Source organism: Protomyctophum parallelum, assembly GCF_964188405.1.
Source record: "Protomyctophum parallelum genome assembly, chromosome: 1".
Lineage (NCBI taxonomy): Eukaryota > Metazoa > Chordata > Actinopteri > Myctophiformes > Myctophidae > Protomyctophum > Protomyctophum parallelum.
Window position 1 is genome coordinate 4,800,226 of NC_139697.1, and position 17,848 is coordinate 4,818,073.

The 17,848-nt window shown below is 44.9% G+C and overlaps 2 protein-coding genes across 2 annotated transcripts in view; one reads left to right on the forward strand and one right to left on the reverse strand.

The window, feature by feature from the left end:
- Window positions 1–9,633: 9,633 nt before the first annotated feature.
- LOC310874416 (HUWE1-associated protein modifying stress responses-like) lies at window positions 9,634–10,509 on the reverse strand (the record flags this gene model as incomplete). Its single annotated transcript, XM_083787221.1, has 1 exon — window positions 9,634–10,509. One exon carries the CDS (start codon window positions 10,507–10,509, stop codon window positions 9,634–9,636), a length of 876 nt encoding a protein of 291 aa, XP_083643347.1.
- Window positions 10,510–10,902: 393 nt separating this feature from the next.
- The window catches only part of LOC310874425 (semaphorin-6D-like), a gene marked incomplete at its 3' end in the record, with an annotated part of 37,598 nt that continues 30,652 nt past the window's right edge, over window positions 10,903–17,848 (forward strand). The window contains exon 1 of the mRNA XM_083787233.1: window positions 10,903–11,066. Coding sequence (XP_083643359.1) covers window positions 10,910–11,066 — 157 coding nt within the window. The 5' untranslated portion in view covers window positions 10,903–10,909. The remainder of the gene's footprint in view (window positions 11,067–17,848) is intronic.

Here is a 17,848-nt window from a genome sequence, read left to right on the forward strand (position 1 = left end):
ACCGCTCCTGACCCCCTTCCGGTGACATTTGACGCCGCTCCTCCTCGTGCAGGACATGTGGGAGAGGTGGCGGGCCTTGTAGTGGACCGGGTGGTGATCCCGGCAGGTGTAGGACTGTTACCTCTATCATCAGCCCGTCCTTGCAGTGGAGACCCTCCTATCCTCTCGTGCTTATCGTCTGATGGTGGTGTAAGGCCACTCGCCGCACCCTGTGTTTCTGGAGGGGGTGTGACACCAGGCTCACCTGCTGGCTTCTTCATGTCTTGCGTTCGGACCCCTGTCTTATCTGGGACCCTACCTGGTGTCTTCGTCCTGCCCTCCTCCCTCCGCCCTGGAACCGCATGTTTCGATTCCCCTCCAGCGCCACGCTCCTTCCCCAGCACTGCGTTCACGAAATGCTTGTTATTTGAAGAGTTGGAAGCGCTCCTATTAAAATCATGGTCACCCCCTTTGGAGGGTGGCTGCGTTAGTGACATGTTAGTCTTGGTGATGAGGTCATAGGCTTTGCTAAATCTTTTCCCCGTTTTAATGAACAGTTTCATAATCTTCCTTTGTTCCAGGAACTTCCTTTCCAACATTTTGTCATAATCGTGCACACAGTTTACCAGGAGTTTAAAATTACCTGGATGAAATATGCTGTCCCGGGGCCAATTCTTAATTGGACCGTGTGATTCCCACCTCCCCAGAATTGATGATAACGTGTCAATAAACTCATCATTGTGGAAAGAAACTTGCTGACTAGCCGTTGCCATAATCAGTATTTGAAGTATTGAGTTCAGAGATATTGAATTACAACAAATGTCACGTCAACTAACCTTTATCGTCCTCCCTGCACTGCTAAAAATATCACCTCACTCAACCAGGGAAACATGCAGGAAATTCAAAAATTGCCAGCCACTTACAGACCGCAGACTTACTTGAGAACGGTAGGCAGATGTGTACGCACAAAATGTATGATGTCATGCAACTTATGTGAAAGGCAACAAACTACGGTATATGTTATACACAAGTCCAGGGACACGTGTGGGAGATGTTATACCTGACTATAGGCTTAAACAAAAATAACGAAATGGACCATACTGAGTTGGAGAGTAAAGAGTACAGCGTTTTTAGGAAACCCTACGATACGTCTCACTTGATCAAGCAGTAAATGACTCCGCTCGCCTCCCTTTCCTGTTTTTCTGAAAGAGAACACAGGTATTTAAAAAACCCCACACCCCCAAGTATCCACTGTCAGGTCAGGGTTAGTTATTTAAGCAATAAAAAATCAACCATGCAGTTACCAGGTTAACAGGAATTGTCCGTTAGTACAAAAAAATGCATGCACTAAAGTCTATACAGTTTATGAGAGAAATTGAACAACCGAACAACCGAGTGGCTTCTCTCACGAGGAATAGTATCACTTAACACCTATCCTCCGTTTAATAATAACTATTAAGAGGTCAGAAGTTGGCCCTCAGCTTGCATTAAACATCCACTGAAACGAGTCAACATCAAATTATATTTACCAAATGTAATCCACTGACGATTAGCAACTTACCATTGGGACGCACATAATTTATCCCAACTGTTAATTAAAAAATAGTGAAAAAAGACTTGATATTTATACAATAAGATACTCACCGATTCCCTGGATCTGCCCTCAAACTGAAAAATATAACTCAAACCGTTATTATCGTACAATATAGGAATGAAAGAATCATGCATTGCTCACCATTAAATGCTTTTCAGCAATGAGTCATACCGACACAGATATCTACGGACAGATTCTTTCCCCCCTTCACGCTTTGCTCATCCCAAAGCACACCACGCCACTTTAGAAGGAAAGAAGAATCTTCCCGTTTGCTGCTTTCTCCACCCTCTGTGGATAATAATAATTTGTATTATTCATAGCATATATGTGTGACCTTAAGTAGATGTACGTCACCCTAGTGTATGCCTATACACTACAGTATTTATGCACACAATGTAGTTAACTGTCAGCCTTCCGTGACCCAAGGCCTATACTATAGCACAGTGATTAATCCCAGTTAAGCAGAAAAATATGTATCTAATCTGCAAAACAAATGTGGGACTGCAATTATCATGTATATCTCACATGCACCCTCGTGAGGCAATATATCCTACTCACATAGTAACAAGATTTATGTGCCAGTAATACATGTCTTAAGAATACATGATTTACCAAGGCACTCTAACAAAACCACAACCCTTTTACCCTAAAAGGAAAAGTCTGGGCCTTAACAGGACGGAAATGATTAACTCCATCTCCAGTGGCCAACTGGAAGGAAAGTTAAACATGAAGGGAATATGGGGTGATAATTATTAATTATACCCAATGAGGTGGGAAAAGTGGGAAAGAAAGAATGGTTATACAATCTAACAGGGAGAATTCAGTTTGAACAATATATACTTTCAAAGGAAGGAACATACATACAACATCAACACACGAAACAGAGCGTGGACAGGTTCACCCCAACACTCATCAGATGACACAGGTGAAATATACACACGAGACAGGAACACCAGCTAACGCCCAACAATTAATGAAAGAGAAATCAGAATCTAGGCATTCTGTACAGTTGCCAGTAGAGGGCGCTAAGACGTTCAGACCAAGGAATTTAATAGTCACAGTCACCAAAAAAGGTCTGCTGTAGGCTTGTGCCCCCAAATGTAATCAAGGCCTAATTATATTTAAACAAATTATTTATAATCTTATTCTCGTAAGAGACTCCACGTTAAATTTGAAATGTTCTATACCCCCCTGGTCTGTACGTCAACACATTTTGCAAAGATAAAATATGAGTAGTGCCGGCCCCAAGCTGATGTGAGCTGGACACCTACGCCCCCTTTCTGAAAGAAAAATGTAACCACACAAAACCAGAAACATGAAATACGGAATCGGTACTGTATCCTACTTATCCAGAACTATATAAACTGTGGATGAATGAATGGACAATGCACAGCCCATGTCTACATGTAATGCCAAACGTTCAGCAATTCTCTTACCCGGGACAAAAGCCCCAGCTATAAAAAATCAATAATTGACAAAAAGACGCAGACCCCAAGCTATATTTTGCTCACCCACACTCCGAATTTAACAAATACTTACCCCCACGGTAATACCTACCTTCCCATCTGTGCACCATTGATGAAGTTTAAAAATGACCAAGCACTCATCACTATTATAACACAACACGCAGGAATAAAATCTGGTCCAGCCAGAAATATATTACCACTCTCAGTTGTACACACTGAGCGTCATGTTTTTTATAGCACGTAAGAATCTGTATCACCTCCCAACACAACCGATGCCTACCGAGACTACTCCACCTATTTACAATTATTAAAGCCAATTGAATTGTACCTGAAAACCCCAATTTAATCTATACTCCCCCCTTTGAAACGTGTTGCACACGATTTCAGACCAAAACGGATTAAATTGAGAACAAAGCAGACGCTACGGAAGCATACAGACACAGACACACAGACATCCAACCTTAAAAAACGCATAAAGTCCAAGTAACCCTGCATTACCGACCCCTCCACCCCCCTTATCCTTCCCCTCTCCCAGAACAAAGGAAAAAAAAATGGCGCCCGTCGACGCCCACACATAACACAAGAAAAAAACTACAACTGTAGTACTTTCACAACACCACACACACAACTCAACTCACACACATTCCTCAACTCACAGACACATTCATTTCCCCGCCGAAAATCGAAAAACAAAATGGCGTCGCAGACAAAGAACAAAGAACCACCGACAACAAACAAAGGAACACTCCCACACACCGAAAACCTAACTTTGAACAACTTAGCGACTTCACTCCCACAATCGTAGCAACGTAAATACACATTTAAGAATGCCCCTTATAAAGGAAAAATATTAACATAGAAACCAATGTGTGTAATTTAAACACTTAACCTCCGCCTCTTCTTATAATAAAAGAAATAGTCAACTCCTCCAACTTCTAACTGGTACCAACTTTTAACGCCATTTACTCCAAACACCAGTATAAGTAACACTTTTTAATAAAACGTTTTACCAACTTAACTGATATTCTTCTGTGAAAAACCGGCCGTGACAACTATTAAGTTAATCACAAAATCGCGGGACCAACGTTACACTCTAACATAATCACGGACTAGCATTTATTCTGTACGCCACGAAACCAGACAAAACCCCACAGCACACAGTGCAACAAATTCGCTAATCCATGAGCCAAAAAACCCACATTATAACTTCCACCGTCCCAAACAGAACGGCCGTCTAAAAGCTATAATTATCAAGCTCCTTGCAATTCACAGCCTTTGAACAGAGCACACACATGCAAACCACTCCATTATACTGTGCTTAAAAAAGAATCCATCAAATCACACAACAAACAGTCGTTACGCACAGTTCAACTAAACTACCCACCCATGTGTAAGTAGGGCGCCTTAGCCTATGTGGGAAAAACGATAAATATTTTTAAGCCCTAACATAAACTCCCTCATCGTAGCTTTATCAACACCGGAAGAAATATAACGTCAAAACCAGTATTAATCCATTACGACACACTTTACGACAGCCGGCCTATGCACGTACGGCAATCGTAAAGAAACAGGAACACGCACGCATCTCAAAATGTAAACAAAGGCTTTAACCACCAAGTAGGACGAAAGCACGTCTCACAGAAACAACATTATATTCGCCCGGGCAGAAAGTTTAATTCCACCCCGTTCGTTTTGTCCCGACCCAACCCAGGACATACATTACCTTGTTCCCGAGCCAACCACCACCGCACACCGCCATTAAAATAACTTTCCCAGGGTCCATTGTCATGATGCAACGGAAAATTGGCCAGTGAAAAATGAAACAACTCACCAATTTTCCGCCTCGATCAATTCACTGCTTCAGGCTCCAATCTGTAGTCTCTTTTTCCAGTGTACGGCGGTGGATAACAGAGGAAACAGGATATGATGTGACGAGGTTGAAGAAAAGCTTTATTTTTGTATCCAAAAGCCGTCCAGCAGTCAAGACAAAACGATGAGAACAAAAGGAAATTCTCCGTGGTTTCTCTGGATTTACGCAACACACAGTACAACTCTTAGCCGAATGATGAGTTTTAACCGGACCCAGGAACCTCGATCAGCCCTCCAGACTAGCCTTATATTCTAACTATAGGTCCCTCCTCTCCCGGACATGCGGCAGGCATTTCCTGACTCGTGACCAATGATAGAATCCCTTTCCGGTTGGAGAGAGAGGCGGGACCTAGGAGAAGAGGCTGTTCCGTTTTAACTGCTTTAGAGAGTAACTAGTTATAATGAAACTTAACAAAACTTAAACGTAACCTTTAAACAACTTATGAACATGGTTAATCATACCTTAACAGTATATAAAAATGGAAACACTTGTAGTCAGAAAATGTTACGAAACTATAACGTAAAAACTGAACACTCTAAATGAAATGAATTAAGAACAGTGTGAACCAGTGGAATTAAAACTAAGCACCAACATGACGAAACCCTATGTTTTTTATCATACCTTTTACAGGAGACTTTAAACTCCCTACAATTAGTTAGAGTCTTAGATTATTATATAATCATTGAGTTTTAACTGTGGATTTCTTATCAGTACCAAATGGTTACCAACTGTTCCCCATGTTCTTGTGGCAGACAATAGGATCTGGTTTCATTCACACCTCTGAGCTGCCTCAAAGGTTTTTTAGAACAATAGACCTTTTGGTCTGCGATCACTAAAACATTTTACTTGACTCAGTATAAATAGTACCATACTTATTCAGTTAGTTAATTTATAGAAAATTATACGACAATAGCCCCCAAGCTATGGGATGAATGAATCAACTACACACTGCATTTTAGGAGTGATTTGGATTTCATGTGCATGGCGACTGGTTGAGCGTGCGTGTGTGTGCGTGTCCGGGGCGCCTAACTTTGTCAACGGTACAAAGTACAAAGATTTTATATTTGTGATAAAAACATCCCCCCCCCAGACAGGTTTCAAGTTGCTTGAATGAGTATTTAGATATTTGATTGTTCATTTTCGTCAGACACACACTCTCTTTGTGCCATGACATTTTTTTTTTATAGTAAACATTTGTCCAAATCTTTGAATGCTGTATATATTCTTTTAAAGCGAGCATTTCTAACTCCAATATCCACTTCTGGTGGTCCCTGGAACAAAATATTTTGAGATGAAGGGGGGCGGCGACCAAGTCATATAATGGTGGGGATCCAACATTTGGGCACCACTGATATACCACTGATATACTGGAGCACAAGTCTTTTCAGAAAACTAGACATTTAATCTGCCTTGGGTCTTAACCCATTCTGACCTGAGATCAGATTCTAAAAATGTCTTCTACATCCTGACAGTTTTCTGAAAAAGCTATGTTTCTATGTCAGTGGTTCTTCGATTTAAAAAAAATAGCAGACCTACAAGCTCTTAGCGCGCCACTCGTTGGCGCGCTATGAGCTTGTAGATCTGATATTTTTCAATAGCTAAAGCACGACATGATGCCAACACCAAAATGGGTGCCCGCCCAAAATGGGTTAATGGGTTAAGATGTTTTTCAGGGATGTTTTTCATGACTTTGAAGAAGACGTGAAGTGATGCAAACGAGAGACAACGCTGGCCTACTAAACTGAAACTAAACCGAAAACTAAACGCATGCTGCTATAGGTCAGCCTCCGAGCGAGGAGCGTCTGGGATCTCAAGGAGGAAAGGGAGAGCCGGGCTCACGCTGAAGGTTCAAACTCCTTGGCTGAAGGAGCGTCTCGGAATAGACTGTGATGACGTCACGTCTGCCAGAATTAGGGCAGGGAGGAGAGAGAGAGGAGAGGGGTTTATGGAGCATCCATCAACACCCCATTGATTCTGTCTGAGCTGGATACAATATTGATGGACACAATGGAACACTGACATTATTTAGGCTTGTGTGTGTGTGTGTGTGTGTGTGTGTGTGTGTGTGTGTGTGTGTGTGTGTGTGTGTGTGTGTGTGTGTGTGTGTGTGTGTGTGTGTGTGTGTGTGTGTGTGTGTGTCTGTGTGTCTGTGTGTGGCTGTGCGCGTGTGCGTGCACGTGTACGTGTGCATGCTTGAGTTTTTAATTTTTTGTCAAGTGATTCTCAACCCTTTAAATTTCAAGGACCGCCATGTAATTTCCTTTGCTGTCAGTTGTTCCAATTTTGGAAACCTAGGCGTTGAGACAGAAAAAGGCCCTCGACAGGGTTGTGAGTAGGGCTAGCAAGATTGCGGGGGTTACAATTCATCTGTCTGAGTCATATAATATATGCCATAATGACAAGCAGGTGCTTAAGAAAGCGTCATCTATTAGAGAAGACAGCTCTCGTCCCCTGAATCCTGCATCTGATCTCTTTGTCTTCCGGCTGACAGTTATAGAGGCCATTGCAGGCTGTGACTAGAAACAATAATACAAATTCTCATTTATACCTACTGCTATTCGTGCCATCGTAAGCAGTAGGAGGGTAGCTGTTGCTCTGTTGCAGGGGACAGTTTGACAGGCCCACCCCCATCTGAGGAGGATGGTAATTATTATTATTATTTTTCCTTTCTTTTGTTTACTGGAATATGGTCGTGGTCGGCTGTCCACAATTTATGGAGGTGGGAGGATGGTACTATTATGTACTATTATTATTATCTTGGTCTCGTGACCATGTCTATGTTATTGTATGTTTACTGTGTTTTTAGAATCTGCTGTGACATAAATTGCCCAGTTTGGGACATATTATTAAACTTGACCTTGGCATTGGCTGCACGATGGCCAATAGTGACAAAATGTCAAACAAATGTCAATGACTGAAACGTGAACCTAACTGAATTAAAGCAGCAGCTGCTTTCGTAAAGTCTGAAACTGGCTGAGGTTTCTGATGTGACAACAATTAACCACATTCTGACCTGAGATCAGATTCATACGAGGTTTCCACTGGACACACACTGGGTCTGATGAACCCATTCTGACCTGAGATCAGATTGTAGAAATGTCAGTCGTTCTTCGATTTCTTTCAAAAATAGCAGACCTACAAGCTCGTATCGCGCCACTCGGTGGCGCGATATGAGCTTGTAGATCTGCTATTTTTATAGCTAAAGCATAACATGATGCTGACACCAACATGGGTGCCCGTTCAGAATGGGTTAAGGCAATGAGCGAGAAAAAAAAATCAGTTTCTGTTACCGATACCAACATAAAACGAGGCACGTTTATTAAGCATCCACAATCTGAATTATGGATGGAAAAAATAGCAGATCGACAAGCTCACAACGCGTTGTCAATTGGCTATTTTCAGCGAAGATACCCCATATAGAGCCCTGAGGGTCTCCGCTCAATAGTGTAATAGGGCTTAAAGGACCTATAACATAAAATTCAACTTTTTCAATTTATTTTGTGTTTCTGGGTCTCTCATGTGTGTTTTCTATCCCCACAAATAACCAATTTTGAACAATCAGGCCTTCATGTCATATGGGTGTTTTATTGGAAATTGCTCTCAGAAACAGCTCGACTGATTTTGGCCTCATCATGATGTCATCAATGTCACCCCACTTTGTATAATCCCACCTTTTCTTCAGTCTTCAGTTGCAAATTTGCATTTCCACTTTGTTTACAATGTCTGCCATTGTTGATTTTCCAAGCTGGCATGGAATGGAAACAAGCCTGGTTTTATCTAGCATGAGTATTATAATGACTCAAATATTAAATAATCTGCATATCAGCACCCCCACCACCTCAGGACATTGTGGTACTGCATCTAAAACTGCTTTCAAAGTCCAGAAAGAATTGACAAGGCCTGGTTATATCAGAGTGGTGATTGAGGCTCAAACCATTAGAAATAACTTTGAGGGACATAGACAATATGATTATTAAATATTAAAATCAGTTTTAAAATGCATGTTATTTGCGCTTTAAGTGGTTCATAAAACAAGACAGTGCTAATATGGGTGTGGCTTTTCTGCGGTGCTGAAGAGAACTCCATGTTTGAGGTAAGGTGGACGATGTCTTTGTTCTATATAAATTATACCTTTCTTGCGAGATACATCCATATTTGGCAGAATGTTCCAATGGACAAAAATACCTTTTGGTGGAATGCCTGGAAAATAGATGCAATACATGCAAAAAAAAATCACACATGTGTGAATTGAGGGGCGCCTTTGGGGGGGGCACCCAAAGTAGGAGCGCTCTATGTGACCAATCTTGACAATCAAAACCTCAGAGTGATTGATCCTGAACATCTCTCAGCCTGGTTTAAATATACAGATCAAATGTTTATGATGTAACAACAGATATTGAGTAGGCTGGAAGAAATGGGAAGCTGTTGAAACTAATACAATAGCATTTCCTCTCTAACCAGTATATTTACTGTTATAATGATAATAATGTCACCTCCAAGGCATGACTTGGGACTCCCGCATCCTATTAGCTAGAAAGCAGCTAACAAGACCAAGATTTTAAGTCCTTATTTCCCTGGAAATAAGTTATACAGCCCCCCAGGAAAGGAACATTCTTTGATAGCCTTCAGCCTCTAAACCCATCACCATCTGTTGCTTTAATATTGCCAGTCCTATTTTACACAGAGTATTTATTTAATCTCTCTCATGAATCAGCGAGTCAGATTTATATCCTGCTGCGTTTGTGAGTCGGCGTGCAGTGCGTGAAGACGTCACTTCCGCACTGGGTGTGGTGTCGTTTCCTGGCGGAGGAGCCTGTGGATGGTTCCAGATGGTGCAGAGCCATTTCTGTGGATATGAAGGTGCTCAGATCCACCTGGTGGAGGCCGTTGTTGTTGCTGCGTCTGCCGCCGCGGCACGACTCTCCAGAGTTTCTGCTGCCACCCCTGCTTCCATGGGTGGGAGACCCCGGGCCTCCAGAACACACAGTGATGCTGGCCATGGCCCCGTTCAGGGCCTGCACTGTGACAGCCTCCCTGAGTGTCCCCGCGGACGACGGGACAGCGTCAGAGGAGGCAGGGTCCGCCGCTAGCCGTGGTTTGCTGCTGCTATTGGCCCTACCGCTACCGCTCCTGGGAGGCGGAGCTTTGCCACAGAGGAAGCCAATCAGATCCTCCCTGCGGACGGTCCTCCTGCGCTTCTTGGCCCAGGACAGGATGTCCCGGTTGCGCCGCTGGTGGCCCACCTGGACGCCCGTCTCGTAGCTTCTCTGACGGGCCTCCGTGCTCTCCTTGTAGAGGTTGGTGACGGCCGCGGCCGCGCTCTGGAACGGCACCCACAGCGACGCGCCGTGCTGTTGGTGGTGGTAGCGGTGGGGATGGTGGTGGTGATGGTGGCACCCCGGGTCTTTATAGAGCTGAGCTACGGCGGTGGCAGTCATCTGGAACAGATGCCACAGTTTGTCCCGTTGGTCGTGGTGGGCCTCCGGCGCGTCGCTCGGCTCCGTTTGCTCCGCGTCGGTCAGACACTGGCGCTCCCAGCTGGAGAACCAGACCTCGGGTCCATGATGCTCCTGAATGTCAGGGTCGTCGTACTCCTCCATTTAATACGGCGGATAATTGTGGGAACGCTAAAATGTGAATGCGCTGAAGGATTGGGAAGCTGGTCAAGGGGGGGGAGATTACGCTACTTACTGTATGTTTGTTTGTTGCCCATGAAAGGGATTCTCTGCTGTAACTGTTACCTTCACCACCCGATTCCGTCCGAAGGTGTTTGACAATGTTAAATACTTAAAGCTTCTTTCGTTGTCACAAGGAGTCCGACAAGGGCTCTAATAAGGGCCTTCCCCTCTGACAAAGTCTGACGAGGGACAATCAACTCTTTCCCTCTGTCTGTCTATGTCTGTCCATTCATCTCTCTTTCAGCTTTAAGTCGACGCCAAGACTCATGACAGCCTGCTGACGTCATCACTCCGCCCCCTCCCCCCCCCTCCGACTTCAACAATGGCCCTTCCTGATTGGAGGAGGTTGGCGTGGCGACCGCCGCTAGCACAGCTGCTGACGCTTGCATCCTGTCTCCTGTCTGTCGTCTCCGCCTTGCCCCCTTTGGCCACGCCTTTTCCCAAGGACCTTCAGCCAATCAGCGTCGTTGGTGGGGAGCGTGAGTATCTAGCCTGATTGAATAACACGGTGATGATGTCTTATGGCACCGGTTAAAAGTTTAAAATATGTAGCAGACTGTTACGAAACCCTTATGGTAGCAGAGTCTAGAGGCTAGAGTAACACAACATAATTTGTATGGGATACCAAGCATTTAAAAGGTGCAAATAAATGGAGACAAACAAGGTTCGAGGCAAAAGTTACCTTACGGTATTTTAGTGTTCTTAAAGCAAGAATAGTATACAATATTTACAAATGGTTCAGAGAGTTCAAAACAAAAGTATGCCACTGCCAGGGGACACGGATGTTGCCAAAATAATAAACTAAGCAGCTAAGGTGAACACAATGCTGTCTAACTAACTGACAAGAAAACAAAAGCCTGACTGCCTAGCTACACTGTCCAATGAGGATAAATACAAAAGTGGCAACCATCCCTTACCTAGTGTGGTTTAACATAGGTTCTGCCTACGTGTGGTCTATGTATAGAGGCCCCCATCTTACCTATCCCAAGGCAGGGCATATGCGCTAGACTTTAGTAGCAAAACAATAAGAGCAGGTCTGTGGTGAACAAACAAAGACTGCTGTTGTTTGAAGAGAGAGAGAGATCAGGCACTGAGCCCAACACAGCCCTTTTATAGGGCACAGGTGAGTATGATTGGTTGAAGGCGGAGCCAGGGAATCAGAGGCTGGCCAATGAGGGCAGCTGGAGTCACACTGGTGGGTATAGACTTCAGACCTGTAGAGAATGCAAAGAGGGGAGAGGGAAGGAGAGACAGGGAAGGAATACAGACCCTACAGACCACCAGACCTACGTGGCACGTAACACGCCCACCAACAAGAACAAACTTAACCTAAGTTTGTTCATGTCTACAGTATACAGTAGCTTGATCCACAAGAACAAGATAAAAAAGAAAAAAAAATACTGTACTTTAGGCACGGGACAACGCATCGGCCATGACATTGTCCAAGCCTTTCTTATGCTTTATTTCTATGTGGTAGTTTTGGATGATGAGGGCCCACCTCATCAAGCGCTGGTTCTGATTATACATTCTGTGGAGGAATGTTAGTGGGTTATGGTCGGTGTATACAATGACAGGTATAGAGCTTGATCCAACATAAACTTCAAAATGCTGCAAGGCCAGCAGTAAGGCCAGTGCTTCCTTTTCAATGGTGGAATAGTTAAGCTGTGGCTTAGTAAATTTTCTAGAGAAGAAACAGACGGGGTGATCAATTCCATCAGCACCTTCTTGAATCAATACAGCCCCAGCCCCCAAGGCACTTGCATCCACCTCTACTTTGAATGGCAGAGCAAAGTCTGGGGCAGCAAGCACAGGAGCACTGCATAGCAATGCTTTGGCCTTCTCAAAGGCCTGCTGACACTCTGAGCACCAGATAAACTGTCTGGTGTCACTGAGCAAGCTAGTCAGAGGAGCCATGACAGAGGAAAAATTACGACAGAACGAGCGGTAGTAGCCAGCCATTCCAACAAAACGACGCAACTCACGTTTGGTGGTTGGGGCTGGATAATCAACAATAGCCATAACCTTAGCATGCACAGGCCGCACTTTTCCCAAACCAACCTCCTTGCCTAGATAAGTAACTGTTGCTTTTCCGAATTCACATTTGGCCAGGTTTACAGTCAACGTAGCCGCTGTCAACCTGTCGAACACCATCCTGAGTATGTGGATGTGTTCAGACCAAGTGTCAGTATAAATGACCAAATCATCTAAGTAAGCATTACAGTGGGGAACACCAGACAACACAGTGTTAACCAACCTTTGAAATGTGGCTGGAGCATTTCGCATCCCAAAAGCTAACACATTGTATTGAAGAAAATCATCAGGGGTTGCAAACGCAGATATCTCAGAGGCACGGGCTGTTAGGGGGACCTGCCAGTAACCTTTCAGCAGATCCAGTTTGCTCACAAACCGGGCTGAACCAACATTATCAATACAATCTTCCATCCGTGGGAGTGGATAGGAATCGGGTACAGTGACTGAATTAACCTTGCGGAAGTCAGTGCAAAACCTAGGAGTGCCATCAGATTTTGGCACCAACAAACAGGGTGAACACCAAGGGCTGGAGCTCGGTCTAGCCAAATCATTATCCAACAGGTACTGTACTTCGTTTTTCATCGCTGCCCGCTTGGCTGCATTGGCACGGTACGGATGCTGCCGGATGGGGGCAGGATTAGTCACAACGATATCGTGCTCTATCACTGAGGTACTACTAGGGGTGTCATTGAAAAGCATTGGGTATTCTAAAATCAACTGGGTAATATCAGCACGTTGCTCTACAGGCAAGTGGGCCAGATGAGAAGACAGGTCGGCCAACATTTCAGAATTAGCTAGTCTGGCACCCTGCTGAGGAACATACCTAAGTTTCAGACCATCCTCATCTGGAGCAGTGTTGAACACAGCAGACACTGAAGCTACAGTGGCCATAGGTGCAACAGTACTCTCAGATGGATCTGGGACTCGAGCATGGTACAGCTTGAGCATATTGATGTGACAAACACGGGTGTTACGTCTGCGGTCAGGAGTGTTGATAACATAATCTGTGTCACTCAACTTCTGCACCACAGAGTAAGGACCTGAGAAGCGAGCGGACAATGCAGATCCTGGAATAGGCAGTAATACCAACACTTGATCTCCTACACACAAGGAGCGTGCCACAGCTCTCCTATCATAGTGCTTCTTCATGACACTCTGAGAGGTGACAAGTGCTTCTTTAGCTAGGGAACAAGCCTTCTGTAGGCGCTCTCTAAACTGGCTCACATACTTCAATATGTTTGTGGACTTGGAGAACTTTTCAGGAGACAGGATTTGCTCCTTCAGAACCTGGAGTGGTCCTCTCACTGTGTGACCGAACACCAACTCCGAGGGACTGAAGCGCAGTGACTCCTGAACCGCTTCTCTAAGTGCAAACAAGGCAAAAGGCACACCCTCATCCCAGCTATTACCTTCACCCAGACAATACTTTCTCAATACTGACTTGAATGTCTGATGCCAACGTTCTAGGGCTCCTTGTGACTCAGGATGGTAGGCTGACGAGACTCTGTGCTCAATTCCTAGGGACCCTAGGACCTGTTTGAACACACGGGACATGAAATTAGTACCTTGGTCACTTTGGACCACCTTAGCAAATCCATAAGTAGAGAAAAACTTTGTCATGGCCTTCACCACTGCTTTTGCAGTAATTACTCGAAGAGGAATAGCCTCCGGGTAACGGGTGGCAGAACACATTAGAGTAAGCAGATACTGATTACCATTACGGGTCTTGGGTAGTGGTCCCACACAATCAACGATGACATGACTGAAAGGCTCGCCCATCACTGGAATAGGACAGAGAGGAGCTGCGGGGATGGTCTGGTTAGGTTTTCCTGTGACCTGACAGTGATGACAGGTTTTGCAAAACTGGGCAACAGAGGTTCTTAACTTAGGCCAAAAGAAATGTTTCAACACCCTGTTGTAAGTTTTAGTAATTCCTAGATGACCAGACCAAGGGGTCTCATGAGCCAACAGCAGCACCTGGTGGCGAAAGGGGGCAGGCACCACAACCTGAGTCACTACACCCCAATCCATGCCAGCTGCAGCAGGCAATGACCATTTTCGCATTAGCAAATCATCCTCCACAAAATACACTATTTGCTTATCCTTTGCAGCCGCAGGGTTAATAGCCAACTCAAAGCAATGAGCTAACGTGGGGTCGGTTTTCTGGCCAGCCATTATCTGCTGACGAGTAACTGGAAGCTTAATGGAAGGCATATGGGCTGACAGTGCTTTTACCTTTGCCGGGCTAGTTGAATGCTGGGGAGGAACATCAGTAGAAAGTGGAGCGGACAAGAAAGAGTCTGACAAGTCAACAGACTCACCTTCCTTGCGTTTCTGAGCTCGTGTAAGCACACAGGCAGGAAAGATATCTGGGCGGACATCTGAGCCACATGGCATATCCTGTGCCTCAGGGTGTTCAATAACCTCTAACACTGGACAAACCTTGTCACCCGCAATGTCGTTTCCCATAATCAGGTCTATACCTGGAACAGGCAAAGCAGGGCGCACAGCTACCTTAAAACAGCCAGAAACCAGTTTTGTGTCAATATGCACATTGTGCAGTGGAACCTTTATGAAACTCATATCAATTCCCTGGGCGATGCTGTATGCACCAGAGAACGTCGCCTCAGAGAGAGGCAGAACGTCGGTTAGCAGGAAGGACTGAGCTGCCCCAGTGTCTCTCAAAATCCTAATTGGCTTCCTGCTACTGGGTTCTCCAACCAAGGACACCATGCCCTCAAACGTGAAGGGCTTGAAGCCATCAATACAAGTAGGAACAGAGCTGTTTGCAGTCTGCTGCTCAGGCACTGTCCCAACAAAACCAATCGGTTTTGCATTGCCGGGTTTGGGGGACCCAGAGTTCTTTCTTTTCAACTGAAAACAATCTTTCTGGACATGGCCCTTGGTGTGGCAATAATAGCATTCCCTCTCCTCCTTAGAACCTACAGGAGAGGTGGAATTACCTGGGCGCGCACCAGACGCACCAGAACCCTTACCACGAGGTGTCCCAAACACCTCCTTATGGGTCAACATATACTCATCAGCAAAGACAGCTGCTTCACTGAGTTGAGAGACTTTCTTCTCGTTCAAGTGAACGACACAGCGCTCTGGGGCACACTTCTTAAACTCCTCTAAGAGAATTAGCTCTCGAATGGATACGAAATCGGTGATCTTGCTAGCAGCACACCACTTATCGAACAATTCTCCCTTCTCTCTAGCAAACTCCACAAAAGTTTGAGTGGAACCTTTCCTGTAGTTTCTAAATTGCTGCCTATAGGCCTCAGGCACGAGCTCGTAGGCACGGAGTACGGCAGACTTACACAAATCATAATCAAGACTATCGACAAGAGGCAATGAAGCAATTACATGTTGCGCTTTACCGGTTAGCTTGCACTGCAGCAGGGTGGACCAGTTCTCTCTTGGCCAATTAAGAACGGTCGCAAGGCGTTCAAAAGTATGGAAAAAAGCATCCACTTCCGTTTCCCGGAAGGGAGGAAGTTCTATGTGCCGAAATAAATCATATTTACCAGGTGGCGTTGTCGAGGCAGTGGAGTACATTGGACCATGAGTGGCAGTAGTAGAGGCAGGGGCCGCCGCAGTAGATGGCGGCACAACGGCGGAGCTTGTGGACGGTGCCACAGTTTGGGGCGAGGCCTCCAGCTCCAACCTACGCAGCCTGATGGCTGTCTCTAGCTGGAATTCCAGCTCCAGCTTGCGGATGGCAAACTGTTGTTCATGCTCAACTTTCTGAGCTCTTTCTGCAGCTTTCCTGAGTTCGCTTTTCTCCTCCCGCTCTCTATCGAGGCGGGCCAAGCGCAACTTTAGCTTAGCGCCATCCAAGGACCCCGTTAAGGTCGGAGAGAAAGCCATGGGGCTTTCCTTCTGCGAGGCTGGTGGCGACCCCTCCCCTGCCAACGTTTCAGGTGGTGGCGGAGAACTGCCCAGGACCCTCTGGTCCACTAGCCCCTCCAACACTACTGGCTTCAACTCCCTTTTAAGGGCACCACTGTTAACCACTATATGAAAATGTTTGGCTACCGAAATCAAGTCGGCCTTGCGACACAATTCGAATGATGTACGGGAAGGATTTGCAACGAACTGGTTCAAATCAAAACCTGATGCCATGGTGCACACTGCACACAAGCAGAATACCACCTCTCCTGCAGTGCAAAACGTCCAGTAATACCAGTATCCTAATTACTAACTAGAGTACAAAGTATTTTGCAACTTTTTCCACAAAATACTTCAAAATATTTGTTTTCCACAAAATACTTTTTCCACAAAATACTTTTTCACAAAATACTTTTCACAAAATACTTTCAACAAAATACTAAATGCCAATATATTTGCACCCCCAAATGCTCAGATATCCCGGACGAGCCCCCAATTTTATGTTACGAAACCCTTATGGTAGCAGAGTCTAGAGGCTAGAGTAACACAACATAATTTGTATGGGATACCAAGCATTTAAAAGGTGCAAATAAATGGAGACAAACAAGGTTCGAGGCAAAAGTTACCTTACGGTATTTTAGTGTTCTTAAAGCAAGAATAGTATACAATATTTACAAATGGTTCAGAGAGTTCAAAACAAAAGTATGCCACTGCCAGGGGACACGGATGTTGCCAAAATAATAAACTAAGCAGCTAAGGTGAACACAATGCTGTCTAACTAACTGACAAGAAAACAAAAGCCTGACTGCCTAGCTACACTGTCCAATGAGGATAAATACAAAAGTGGCAACCATCCCTTACCTAGGGTGGTTTAACATAGGTTCTGCCTACGTGTGGTCTATGTATAGAGGCCCCCATCTTACCTATCCCAAGGCAGGGCATATGCGCTAGACTTTAGTAGCAAAACAATAAGAGCAGGTCTGTGGTGAACAAACAAAGACTGCTGTTGTTTGAAGAGAGAGAGAGATCAGGCACTGAGCCCAACACAGCCCTTTTATAGGGCACAGGTGAGTATGATTGGTTGAAGGCGGAGCCAGGGAATCAGAGGCTGGCCAATGAGGGCAGCTGGAGTCACACTGGTGGGTATAGACTTCAGACCTGTAGAGAATGCAAAGAGGGGAGAGGGAAGGAGAGACAGGGAAGGAATACAGACCCTACAGACCACCAGACCTACGTGGCACGTAACACAGACTTTTTGACATAAACTATATATTAACTCCTGACATCAGAACAATATTTAGGTAAAAAAAAAAAAAACTGCAAACCTTTCCTGTAACCA